This window comes from Natrix helvetica, assembly GCF_964273705.1.
Source record: "Natrix helvetica genome assembly, chromosome: 3".
Lineage (NCBI taxonomy): Eukaryota > Metazoa > Chordata > Lepidosauria > Squamata > Natricidae > Natrix > Natrix helvetica.
The window spans coordinates 68,818,609-68,831,666 of NC_138549.1; the positions used below are offsets into that span (position 1 = coordinate 68,818,609).

The 13,058-nt window shown below is 40.6% G+C and overlaps 1 protein-coding gene across 9 annotated transcripts in view; it reads right to left on the bottom strand.

Annotated features, from left to right (window-relative positions):
- Positions 1-270: 270 nt before the first annotated feature.
- APOBEC4 (apolipoprotein B mRNA editing enzyme catalytic polypeptide like 4) overlaps positions 271-13,058 on the bottom strand; it is a 60,735-nt gene continuing 47,947 nt past the window's right edge. For 3 of the 9 annotated variants that reach the window (XM_081948472.1, XM_081948473.1, XM_081948470.1), the window contains 2 exons: positions 4,264-4,337; positions 271-2,097 (listed from right to left, as the gene is read on the bottom strand). In XM_081948472.1, coding sequence (XP_081804598.1) covers positions 991-2,067 — 1,077 coding nt within the window. In that variant the 5' untranslated portion in view covers positions 2,068-2,097; positions 4,264-4,337 and the 3' untranslated portion in view covers positions 271-990. The other 6 variants (XM_081948468.1, XM_081948467.1, XM_081948474.1 and 3 more) reach the window with 6 other exon arrangements.

A 13,058-nucleotide genomic window follows, 5' to 3' on the forward strand; every position in this document is an offset into this window, starting at 1 on the left:
TGTCACTCGCCGGGGTTATGCAGAAGCTTCCCTCCGAAGCCCGAGAGGAGGGAGGGAAGCGGGCGCCCGGCACACAGAAGAGCCGCATTAAAATGTTTAAAGAGCCACATTTTTTTTTTTTTGTTCACTGGAGTATAAGCCGAAGTGGATTTTTCAGCCCAAAAAGTGGGCTGAAAAATTCGGCTTATACTCAAGTATATACGGTATGTGAGTTTATGTAGGAATATGCCATGCACAATGTTTTTCCACAAAGATGTTTAGTTTTGAATTGTTTCTTTATTGCAGTCATGCCAGAAAACAAAAAGCAATGGAATTTTTTTTACTCAGTTCATAATCAATTATAGCAGTGCTACAAAGATGACAAATTTACAACACATATTAAAAAAAAACACTTGAGCCATATTATTTTTTTCCTGTCTTATCCCCCTTTTTTGAGAGTTGCCCTCACCTCATCTATGTTTTTGTCCTAATTCTGGCCATTTTATTTTAATGCATCCACCCTGAACCAAAAGTAAAAGCTTTTTCCAAGCAGAATTCTCATAGGCAAACTTAATGAAAGTAAGAATGTTACAAGATTGCACCACATTAACTCTTCTCTTTAGAATAAAAATAAATATTTGTACAATAGGAACTTCTGATTCATTTTTTCATAGCTTTGTTACGGTATGGTAAGGTTGATTTCTCAGATTTGGGGGGGGGGGAATCTATAATCTGATTTTAGGTAAATAGTCACTTAAACATTCTTATCAGTTTGAGAAACAACCTTCATAGTTGCCTATTGCTTTGCTGCTGTTACTGAAATGAATCCGATGGAAAAACCAAAAGATTGCTTTGTCATCTTCAATTAAGCTGCTGGTAGTTGATACTCCATGCCTTTGTCCAATATACAAATTACATATGGGGGGGGGGATGTTCATGTTCTTCTCCATACGCTTAACATAATGCTGTATCTATTCCTTCCTATGAATTGCCCAGTCCTGCATTCCAAGTTTATATGAGGTGAATGTAATCCTTTTTCTTTCTATAGCCGTCGAGCTCTGCAAAAATGTTTGAAAATTGTTCAGGAATGTTTTCTCCCCTGTGAAGAGATCTTTCGTTTGGTATTAATTTGCTTAATGACTCATTTTGCATGTTTACATGCCTGACAATGTTTCTAGGTTTTTTGTATAAAGGTGGCAAAGTATGAATAGGAGGTGTGAAATGAAATGGTGGCATTCCCATTGGAGGCAATCTGCTACTTGTCATTTCTGCTGGGTAGTTTGAAGTTGGTAAGTAATAGTTTTGCAAACTTGGTGCATCACTTGAAGGTCCGTAAATTGGCCGAGACAAGGTGTTAACAAAAGGCAATTTCATTCCTGTTATACTACGAATTTGTGTTGCGTTTTTTTGATCAGCCAAGGTTCTTATAGGCAGAATTGGGTGGTAGAATCTTGCTTGTGGCATAGAACTCACAAAATTAGAGAGGAGGGAATGCCAAAGTCCACCACAGAGGGGATTCAGTGTCACCTGAGGCCACATGCTAGCAAGGCTCTGCAAGGCTTCACAATTCCAGGTGGACACGGGGAAATCCTCCTCTGTGTGATACAGCTGTGAGAAATACATGCAGAGTGTGATGTCTTGATGCTTCATTAAAAAACTATAAATTTTGCTTACGCAGCCATGCTCTGCCTCATTACAAGGAGAATAATTTGAGTAAAGAATTATATATGCAATGTTCCCCCAATTGTGTGCAACTGAGTCTAGATAACCATCCATTTCAAATAGCATTGATTCTGGATGGATGTTGTATTCTTCACAGTTTGTAACTTGGCCCTTTTGAATTAATTTACCTGATACGTGTCTCAACTCATAAAAGAGAAGGTGTTTATTTTGGTAATCCATTGGCCCATATGGGAATCCAAACGCCTTTTGAAATTCTGCGTAGGGAACTCGTGCTTCTTCCCCTGTTTGTATGTGATAAGGACATTTAGTACAGTTTTGGCTCATTGTTAGCCAGTAATATGGTTTCACTATTGTACCTCTTTGTGCTAGGTATTCTTGGCAAAATGGTATTGTTTCTAGGTCCATTACGTATGAGAACCTTGAAAGCTGACAGTCCTGAAACACAGAGAAGAAATTTCTTAGTAGTTATTTCCCTGTTTATTTTGAAGTTTTGAAATTAAAATCATGTCTACATTACAAATTCAAACCAAACATATATTGAACTCTATATGAGAAGGAGCTAAGAATAGTTTCTGTTTTTATATTAATGAAGGGGTTGTTAGAGAACCCTAGACTCTTTATGTAATTGACCATTTCTATGGAACTTAAGAAATATAAATTACTATATTTTGTATTTTAACATATATCCTGGAGCTACAAGGCATTTCACATTTGTGTACAAAACATTGGTTTGGACCATGTGGCAAAAGCATAGCAGCCACTTGAAAGTCTTTAAATCAGCTGTGTACTTATGCAGCATAGTACACCTGTCCAAATATATCTATCCCAATAAACTCCAAAAAAATCACCTTGAATTTTATCAGCCTATCCTGGCTATAATGTTATTCTTTAAAATGGTTAGATTTGGGTTTGAATGTGAGACTGACAATAGAAAAGGAAGGATTTTCCCCCCCAATCTTTCACAAGCTGTGGCCTTTAAGAGGCATTTATATTCTGTATAAAGTGTGTGGGTGTTTCTGCTCCCTCGTTGTGTTACACCTTTGGGTACACATGCAAACTGGAAAGCACAGGATGGATTATATATTGTGGAATCCTTGGTGCCCTCTGAGATTGGTTTTTTGCTTGCAGATACCGGTATTTCATTACCAACTAGGTTAAATCATCACTGTTAGTGAGTCTGGGGTTTCCTCCCTGTTTATATTCAGCAGATTGCCCTAGCAGTATTGGTAGGGATGTGATTTTTCTTCCTGGTGGTTCCTTGATTATGGTATTGGTTCCTGCTTGATTGTTTTTCTGGTGTTAATCCCTGCTTATCTAGATATTGGCTGCTGGAGAGGATGTGTTCAAGTCTTGTTTCCATCTTAGTTTTTTTAGCTTAGTCTTGAATGGTGTGTAAATGTGATTTATTTCTATGTGACTATTGATGGCTGACAAACTATTCTGGAATGTCAAACTTCCAGGAATTCCCTAGCATTTTTGTATTTAGTTTGGTCTAAAACACTTACACTTTCCCAGCTGAAACTATAGTTTAATTTGTCCTTGTGTTGTGAGATTAAGAATGTTTTTTTTTTTATCATGTCTTATGACTGCCATGGATGCAGTCTGCTAGTCTTCTGCCTGTCTATCCTGCATGGTAGCCTAACGTTATAGTCTTTATACTGTACAGTGTTTCTTTTTGAACAATTGGGTCCTTTGGCTTATTTAAGATGTTTTGGAGGGATTTATTTGATTTGCTATGGTGATACCATGTAATGGTATGTAGGAAAGATCCTGTGAGATAGGGCAAAGAGCTAGGGAACAATCAGATAGAGAGAACATAGCCCACAACTAGATATAGTGGATGGGGCAAGAGCTCAAAAGAGACACTACGGTAGTTTCTTGAACTATAAAGGAGATGGCGAGAGAATTGTATTTTTGGATTTATAAGATTTTGTTAATGTATGTTTACAATAGAATTAGGTTATCTATTCAGATTTTCTGTCTGGTCAATTTACTAAGGCTGACATAACATATGGTTGTAATACTTTGTTATCAGCATAGCACTAACATGTCTCCAGATAATAGGTTAAGATTTCCATCTCCACCTCAACCCACAGAGGATATATAAAACAGTGTATCATCAGCAAACTGATTGTATCAGAACCCAGTCTGATGAATTATCTTTTCTAGCATTTTCGTGCAGATGTTGAATAGCAGGTATCAAGCCATCATGGTGACTCTCAAACAAAGTTAGATTCCTAGTCTTGTTGTCAGGTTTACTGCTAGGAAAAAGAATCCTAGAAACAGAATATGTATATGTATATGCTTTATCCCCATTTATTGATGAGTATATTAAAGTGGGGGCTCTTTAATGCCTTTGATCCTATTCCTGTTCCTTGATACATAAGAGATGTTGCTAACTATTTGCACTAGAAGCTGAGGGAACTCCAAAACCAGCAAAAATGTCCAAAGTTCACGAATGGATCCTACTAGGCAGCAGTGTGGCCATCACATAAGCAAGATCCAAAGCTTGCCCCCGGTGCCAACTTCACATACATTCTATCACTCCAGAAATAGTGATCATAATCATAGGTGCAATTTTTCTCTTATAATTATTTCTACCTTTCCTCTACATCCCCAGAATCAAGGCTGTTGAAGAATTCAAGTCTCCTGGATCCAGAATTGAGACATCTAGGCTAAAAGAGAAATCCAACATCAACATTTTGGTTGCCTTTTTCCCTATCACTGCTAGACCTACATTTTCTGCAAGATGCATTCATTGAAACTGCATAAATTTGGGGGAGGTGGGTGGGTTGTGGTGTGGTGGATGGTGGTTTCTCCATCTAGATCACCTCCCATCTCCTTTTTACTACAGTAATTACAGAAGCACTTTCACCCTAAATAAATTTGCTGAAAAGAAACAAGAATTTTTGGTACCAATTAAGAAATACAATCTTCACGAAAAAGACATTTTATATACTTTTTGAGACATTTTGCCATTTAGGTATTCTCTGAAGAATAAGAAAGAAAGGAACTCTACTTTCAATGCTCAAAATTTTACTTTTTGTTTTGTTTTCAGCCAATTAAGGTTTTGGGAGAGCATGCTGCTCTTTTAGATACACTGCTGCTTCTGGGATTCGTTATGCTATTTTCTCAGCAATAGTTCTGGCTCCATCAAGAGATTCGGGGGTTTCCTTATTCTCTCAGATATATGGTATATTTATTAGATGGTGATGGTGGGAAAGGAACTATGACCTCTCTGCCCCACCTGGACTTCTTTAGTAACTCACTATGTAAGTCACTTCACTGTAACATCAACATCTTGATAAGTTGCATTTGTATATTTTTCATTTGGTGGAAAAATATTAGACACTTACAACTTTTCCTTCATGGACAGTTAAATTGAGCAGATAAAAGGCTGGCAAAAAGATTAAGTACCCCCTTCTTCCACCTCTGAATCCAATTAAATGGGAAGTTACCTATGAACCTTCTCCCCTCACCCCCATACATTATTGTAACAATTTGAAAGATTTTTAACCCTGAACTCACTTGTATTCTTAAAGAACGCAGAATGACAAACTGTATAATAAAATCAAAGCTTACTTCCGAGAAATAAGATATGCTTTGTTGTTCAGAAACTAAGCACAGCCAATTATATATGTAATATTGAGCTTTACTTACCGTCAAAATTTCTTAGAGGCCAGAATAGCAGTAACAGTTAACCTCAGCCACAACCTTACTTGAATTACTGAATCCTATTTTCAGTGTTCTGAGAAAGAGAGAAAATACCCTTCCAACTACTTATTTTAGAAGACTTTAACTTGTTTCTAATACATTTTCTTGTAGCTTGACAACTTACATGTGCAGTGAATGAATGTGTTGTATTGACAATTTCAAGTGCTAGGTTACCTAGATAGAAACAGGAGGCCTGTTCTTGTTTTTTGCTTGAAAGACTTGTTAGATCAGTTCCTGTGGCTGTTAGAAACATGATCACTATTGCCAAATGTACGCACCTGAACCTTGTTATCTGAGAGGAGTTTGAGCCAGTTGCTCTTGAGAAAGTGGTCCTTGAGGCTGTGAACTTGGCCACCTGTGTTCCAGATCAATGGCCCACTTGGCTGGTTAAGACCTCCTGAGAGTTGGTTGTGATTAATGCCTCTTTGCGGAAAGGGGTGATACTAACTACCCTGAAGGAAGCTTTGATGCCCCCCCCCCGCCTTCTCAAGAGGCCATCCTTGGTCCACAGTATTGGACAACTTTTATCTAGTGAAAGTTCCATTTTGTGAAAGTTCCATCTTTCCATTTTTGATACTTATCCTTTTTGTCTTTCAGTTTATCAGAATGTTCTTTATGTAGCCATGGTGCTTTATTCTTGGATTTCTTATTTTTCTTTTACATCAGCATTATGGTGGACTGGGTTTTATAACCACATTTTTCAGAGTTTTCCAAGTTTCTTGAATTGTTTTCCATTTTAAGTTTTTCATCCATGGAATCCTTCTCTCTGAATTTGTTGAAGTTAGCTCTTTTACAAGCTAAGATACTACAGGTAGTCCTTGACTTACAACAGTTCATTTAGTGATCATTCAAAGTTACAGCAACATTGAAAGAAGTGACATGATATTTTTTTTTTACTTATGACAATTGCAACATCCTCATAGTCATGTGATTTACCTTTGGATGGTTGATAGCTGGTTCATATTTATGATGGTTGCAGAGTCCTGGGGTCATGTGATCCCCTTTTGTGATCTTCTGTCAAGCAAAGTCAATGGGGAAGCCAGATTCCCCACTGTAGTATCTTAACAACATTGTTACTAATTTAACAAAGTCAGTGATTCACTTAACAAATGTGGCAAGAAAAGTTGTAAAATGGGGCAAAACTCACTTTAAAAAATTATCACTTAACAACAAATTTTGGGCTCAATTGTGGTTGCACGTTGAGGACTACCTGCAGTTTGATTTTGTTCTTTTCCTTGTTTCTGTATTATATTGAACTAGCTGTACATGGCCACGCGTTGCTGTGGCCCAGTCTGGTTAAATGGAAAAGAAAGAAAAGAGAAAGCGCAAGTTTCTAATATGTTTAATTTCACAATGCTTGTGGATATGCAATATTTTTTGTTGTTCCATTGTGTGTGCAGATATAGAGATTATCTGGTTTGCCGACTCTAGAACACGCAACATATAATTGTCCATGTGAGAAACAATCCGTGTCTAGATCTAAACCGCACAATTCTAAAGATTGGCCCTGAGCTTTATTGATGGTGATTGCAAACGCCAATCGAATTGGGAATTGCAATCTCTTAAATTGAAATGGCATATCCGTTGGAATCATAGGAATGCAAGGAATGAGGACATCTTCACTTCAATTGACAATTTTCAATTGCTGGAAAGACGTTGGACCAGGCACATTTACCAACAGCATATGAAGAAAGAAACATTCATCTTGATTGGGATGCACGATGTACAGTCTGCCTGTCGTAGTTTCTTTGAATATGCCAGGTTGCCCGTTGACTCGCTCTCCTCGTTTGCATCGTTGAAATGAATCGTGAAATATTTAGTATAGCGTGTGTTGCTTTTACGTCCAGCAGATGGCACTGTTTTTTTCAAAAAAGCATGTTTTTACAAAAAGCATGTTTTTATCTGTCACAGGTGTGACATCTATATAATATACATATATAAAAACATGCGCGTATTTGAATGCAACGTTGTGTCAAAATTTCAAAGCAATCAGTGAAGAACTTTTGGGGATTTGAGATTTTGAACAAACAAACATTACATTTTTATTTATATAGATTACATTGAATGAGGAATGGGAGCAATCATAAAATTCTCTGACAGGCCTTTGGAGACTATTTTTGTCAGGTTTTAAGGACAGAAAAGTGGGGGTGGGGGTTCTTGTTTTTGTCCAAATTATTTCCATGTCAATCCTTAACATAACCCCAAACTTCAACAAATAACAATTTCAGGATTTTGGGAATCTGCATGTGAGACGTAGGTTGCCCACCTGTGTTCTCTTACATGATCTAACAATGGAGGGTTGAATATTTTGAAACCAGATAGGTTCAGTTTTAATACACCAAATCAAAGTCAAACACATCATGTCATGGTTCACCACCATACATAAATGCAGTCTGTTATTGTTTTTCAACATTCTCTTGGCTCTTGCCAATTACCTACTTTCAGCTTAATGTATTTTACAGGATTATTGCAATGGAGCCATATAGATTATCTTAAAGTTCCTTGGTATATGGATTGGATTAAAATGTCTGCAAAATTTTATACATTACTGAAATGGGATAGTACTGAAATATGATAGCATTCCTATTTTCAGAACAAGTTGTAAACTACATAAATACCAGGAAATTTCACTATTTTAATTCAATCCATCATTAAAGCCTTTAGAGCAGCATAATTGAGAAGTATGCTTACAAAATTATCTTCTGACCATCCAGTGAAATGATATGACTATATAAATTTTCCAAGCAAAATCTGTACATGATTTGTTATTTAAAAACCTCCACATTTAATATAGAAATCACTTCCTCTGCAGTCCCAAAGGTGCTTTTTTTCTAGAGGCAACTGGACTTTCTGGTTTTTCTTTGAAGTCATTTCGCTTTTCATCCAAGAAGCTTCTTCAGCTCTAAGTGGATGGTGGTAGTGGGGGGGGAGCACCTTTGGGACAACCATGACCTGGATGACTGAGAATCTCAATAGATTTCCTCTGCAGTTTCTTAGAAAGATCAGTTTACACTTAACATACAGGTAGTCCTCGCTTAACGATTTAAAAATTATGATGGCAATGAACGAAAGCCTCCTTGGCAGCAGCATTTTTGCTGTCAAAAAGGCTGGATGAAAACGTTCCCTCATGAAGGGACTTCTTTAGCAGCCTATTTGAGAGCAAAAGCATTGTCTGACGATTTGAGACTCTTTTCTCAACATTGCAGTTCCCTTCTGTGTAGAGAGGGGGCTCTGCCTTTCCCCTTCAGCAGGTAGGGTTTTTTTTTTATTCAGAAGATTAAAATACAAGAGAGAAAAAACAGACAAAACAAAACTAGACCAAAAGTACTTTTAAAATGTGAATTTAAAAAAAAAAAAATTTATAAGCTTCTACATATATTTGCAACCCAATTGATCTGTCATACATTACATATATGAAAAAATAGTTAACAAGTTAAATAACAGTGAAATTAATTCAAAGCTCACTGTCAACAGTCTGGTTTTTTTTAAATTTACTCAGGGAAAGTGTACACACTTTCTTATTTACCACAAATCACTCTGATGATTATCTGTGATCAGTTTAGGATCAAATACTCTCCTTTGGTTCTTAATGACACCTTTCAGCAGGCAGTTTCTCTCTGTCCACTTAATAACCTGCATGGTTGCTTAATGATCATCCCTGGGAAAGCCAGGGTGCTATCATAAAGTCTAGTCAGGTCATGTGGTGATCAGCTTAATGACTGCTATGATTTAAGACTTAAATTCTGGGCTGAATTGTGTATTGATTATGTGCCATCAAATTGATGTTAACTAATAGTGATGACATAAGGGGATTTTTTTTCCTTCAGAATCATCTGTCTCCAAGATGGTCCTTTTGGTTTTTCTAATGGTGTACCTATTGCCACTGTAATCAAGTCTACTGTTAGATATTAGCATATATCGCTGTAAGTCTCCTCTCAGGTCCGCCGCTAGGGCGGGAACTAGGGATCATTATGATTGGTCGAGAGGCGTACCCGATCCCTATAAAAGGGGAACCCTCAGACCACACACCAAGCTGGATCACTACTACTATTAATAAAGAGCTGTTAAGTCACTACTTGTCCGGAGTCTGTTCTCTCGTTGCCCGAATCCAACACTGGCGACGAAGGTGGGATCGAGAGACAGATAGGACGAAGACGCTACCTCCAGAATCCAAGGATTCGATCCAGCCTAGGAATTCGGCGGGAATTCCGGCAGCCATCTCAGCGCGGCAAATTCAAACGCAGACAAGATGGCGATGCACACTCCTCCAGCTCCGTTCGACCCGATGAACGATCATTGGGAGTCCTACATGATCAGATTCGAGTGCTTTCTCGAAGCAAACGAATACACGGGAGTATCTGACTCTCGTAAGAAGAACATATTCCTGAGCTACTGTGGGCGAGAAGTCTTCGAGACGGCCAGAGACCTCTCTGAGCCAACACCTATACAAGCGGTATCATGGGCGGCGCTACAACAGACTTTACAAACGCACTACGCACCAAAACCTTCCCGCCACGTTCGCCGCCAGGAATTCAACACGAGGAACCAGAAGGCGGGAGAATCAATCAACCAATATGTTGCAGCGCTACGGAAAGCGGCCACACATTGCGAGTTCAGGGATCTGTACGAGCAAATCCTGGCAAGACTTATATGCGGTTTGAGAGACATCTCTCTACAGAAACGATTGTTGGCCAAGTCAAATTTAAGCCTACAGATTGCACTCGATGAAGCAAGGGTGTCCAAATCAGCAGACAGATCATCCGAGACCATACAACGCGGATACAGCGCGATCCAGACCGGCACCAGACACGCCAGAGTTCACTATGAGGACACCGATCAAGAAATCGAGGAGTCCGAGTTCGAGGACAGTTACCGTATGCGGAGCAGTCACATGAGACCGGTGGGTAAACCCGAATTCCGTTTGCCACCATGTGCAAGTTGCGGAGGGAACCACCCCCGGTCTACCTGTCGGTTCAGAAACGTTGTTTGCTCGCATTGCGACAAACTGGGGCACATCGCAAGGGTGTGCCGGAGCGAAGTCCCTGCCTCACAACGGCAGCCTCCAACGTACCGCCAACAGAAGCCCAACCCAGGGGCTTGGCAAAAAAACAAAGGGAGCCCAGAGAGAAATCCAAGGGAGTTTGCCGAGAGAGAATACACACAAAGAGCTGAAAGAGCATATTACCAGAGAACCGAGAGAGAGTATTCCCAGGATACCGATGCCGAGAGAGAGTTGACCCAGAGAGAACCATTGTGAACCTATCTCACAACGATAGGTCAGGTGTCACGATGTTAAAAAGTTTGCTAGGCCTGAACTGCCTAAACTGACATTCAAGAGTTAAACTAAGAAAGCTTTATTGCGCAGGTCATAAAACAAAATGTTATCTGAAAGTGATTTATTGCGCATGCGTTTACACATTCCAGAACTAAATTCTTTTCTTCTTTGTTCGGCAGCCAACTTGGCAGACGTAGCTTTCATTATCAAAATGTAACCATTAGTTATTTCTGTTTCATTTACTTTTTATTTTATTATTAAAGTTTGTTTATTAATTAGAATACTTTTAAAGACTTTTATTTTTCTCAATATCTCAAAAGATATGCGGAAGGGAATCAGCCACGATCCATTGATCTCAGATTTTCCCCAGGGCATTTTTTCCCCTGACATCAGGTCCGCACCAAGCGGCCTAAAAAGCTGAAAATCACTGTCCTCCTGGAGGACTCCCCTTGCGAGCTGGAAGTTGACACTGGATCGTCCCTGACGATCATTTCATGGTCTGCCATGAAAAAGGCAATCCCTAGCCTTAAAAAGTGCCAACTGCATACACCAGACATCCTGCTACGAGACTACCAGGGGAACAGGGTCCCCATCGTGGGTCAAGGCACGTTTCGGGTGCAGTTCAAGGACATCGTAGCCCAGCTGCCTGTGACCGTCGCCAGCACGCCATTACAGAGCCTCCTGGGATTGGATTGGTTTGAAGCCCTAGGCCTAGAAGTCACCGGAATCAACGCCGTGGAGAACAGCAGCGCTGAACAGATTTTTAAGGAGTTCGAGGATGTGTTCAGCCCTGGTCTTGGTAAGTATGTGGGTAAACCTATATCATTCAATCTAGACCCCAACATGGCGCCAATCCGACTCAAACCAAGGAGAGTGCCTTTCGCACTCCGCCCCAAAATTGATAAGGAGATAGATAAACTAGTAGAACAGGGGATCCTCGAACCAGTGGATCACGCGCGCTGGGAAACACCCATCGTGACCCCAGTTAAACCAGATGGGTCAGTCCGCATCTCTGCGCACTATAAATGCACAATTAATGTCGCCCTACAACAAAGTGCATATCCTGTGCCAGTAGTCCAACACCTATTGCACTCGTTGGGGCCAGGAAAAATATTTGCTAAATTAGACATGGCACAAGCTTACCAGCAACTGCCAGTGGATAGCGCCACAGCGGAGGCCCAGACTATAGTGACGCATAGGGGTGCATTCAAATGCAACCGGTTGCAATTCGGTGTAAGCATCGTTCCCGGTCTGTTCCAGAGCGTCATGGAACGGCTTTTGCAGGGAATACCAGGGGTCGTCCCGTATTTTGACGACATCTTGGTGTCAGCTGCAAACGAGGAGCAACTAGTAAAAAGAGTTAGAACTGTTTTGGCCAGAATTAGAGAGAAGGGTCTCTGCCTTAAAAAAGAAAAATGCCAAATTAACGTGCCTAGCGTAGAATTCCTGGGATATAGAATCGATGGTTTGGGCATACATCCAACATCGAAGAAAATTAAGGCGATCCAGGACGCCCCCACACCACGTAACCAGACTGAGTTGCAGGCATTCCTCGGACTACTTAACTTCTACAGCGTTTTTCTGAGACAGAAAGCGACCGTTGCTGAGCCGCTACACCGACTCCTCGCCAAGAACGCAAAATGGACATGGGGACGTTCCGAGGCAGCAGCTTTCACCGCAGTCAAGCGCCTCCTCACCACCGATTCGCTACTCGTTCAATACAGCCAGACGCTACCACTGGTATTGACCTGCGATGCATCACCTTTCGGCGTCGGCGCAGTTCTCAGCCACAGGATGCCAAATGGGAACGAAGCGCCCATAGCATTCAATTCAAGGACTCTTTCATCGGCCGAAAGAAACTACAGCCAAATGGACAGGGAAGCGTTAGCCGCTGTGGCAGGAGTCAAACGTTTCCACGAGTATCTCTACGGCCGCGATTTCGAGCTCATCACAGACCACAAACCACTGCTGGGCCTTTTGGCGGGAAACCGCCCCACACCAGTCTCACTCTCCCCGCGCATGACCAGGTGGACTGTTTTCCTGGCTGCGTACTCCTATAAACTGATACATCGACCGGGTTCCACCCTAGGGCATGCAGACACACTCAGCCGTTGCCCACTTCCTGAACTATTAACAGACCCCACTCCCGAGGTACCGGTTTTATTAATTGACTGTTTGGACTCAGGACCTGTTTCTTCTTTGGACGTTGCTAAATTCTCGGCTAAAGACAATGTAATCAGACAAGTACAAACTTGGGTATGGAGGGGGTGGCCAAAGGGAAATGTGGGACTCGAATTCAAACTGTTTTGGTCAAAGCGTCGGTTTTACAAGGTTGTTTATTATGGGGGGATCGGGTTGTTGTTCTGTACGCACTGCGGAGAAATGTATTAGAAGCGTTACATGTTGG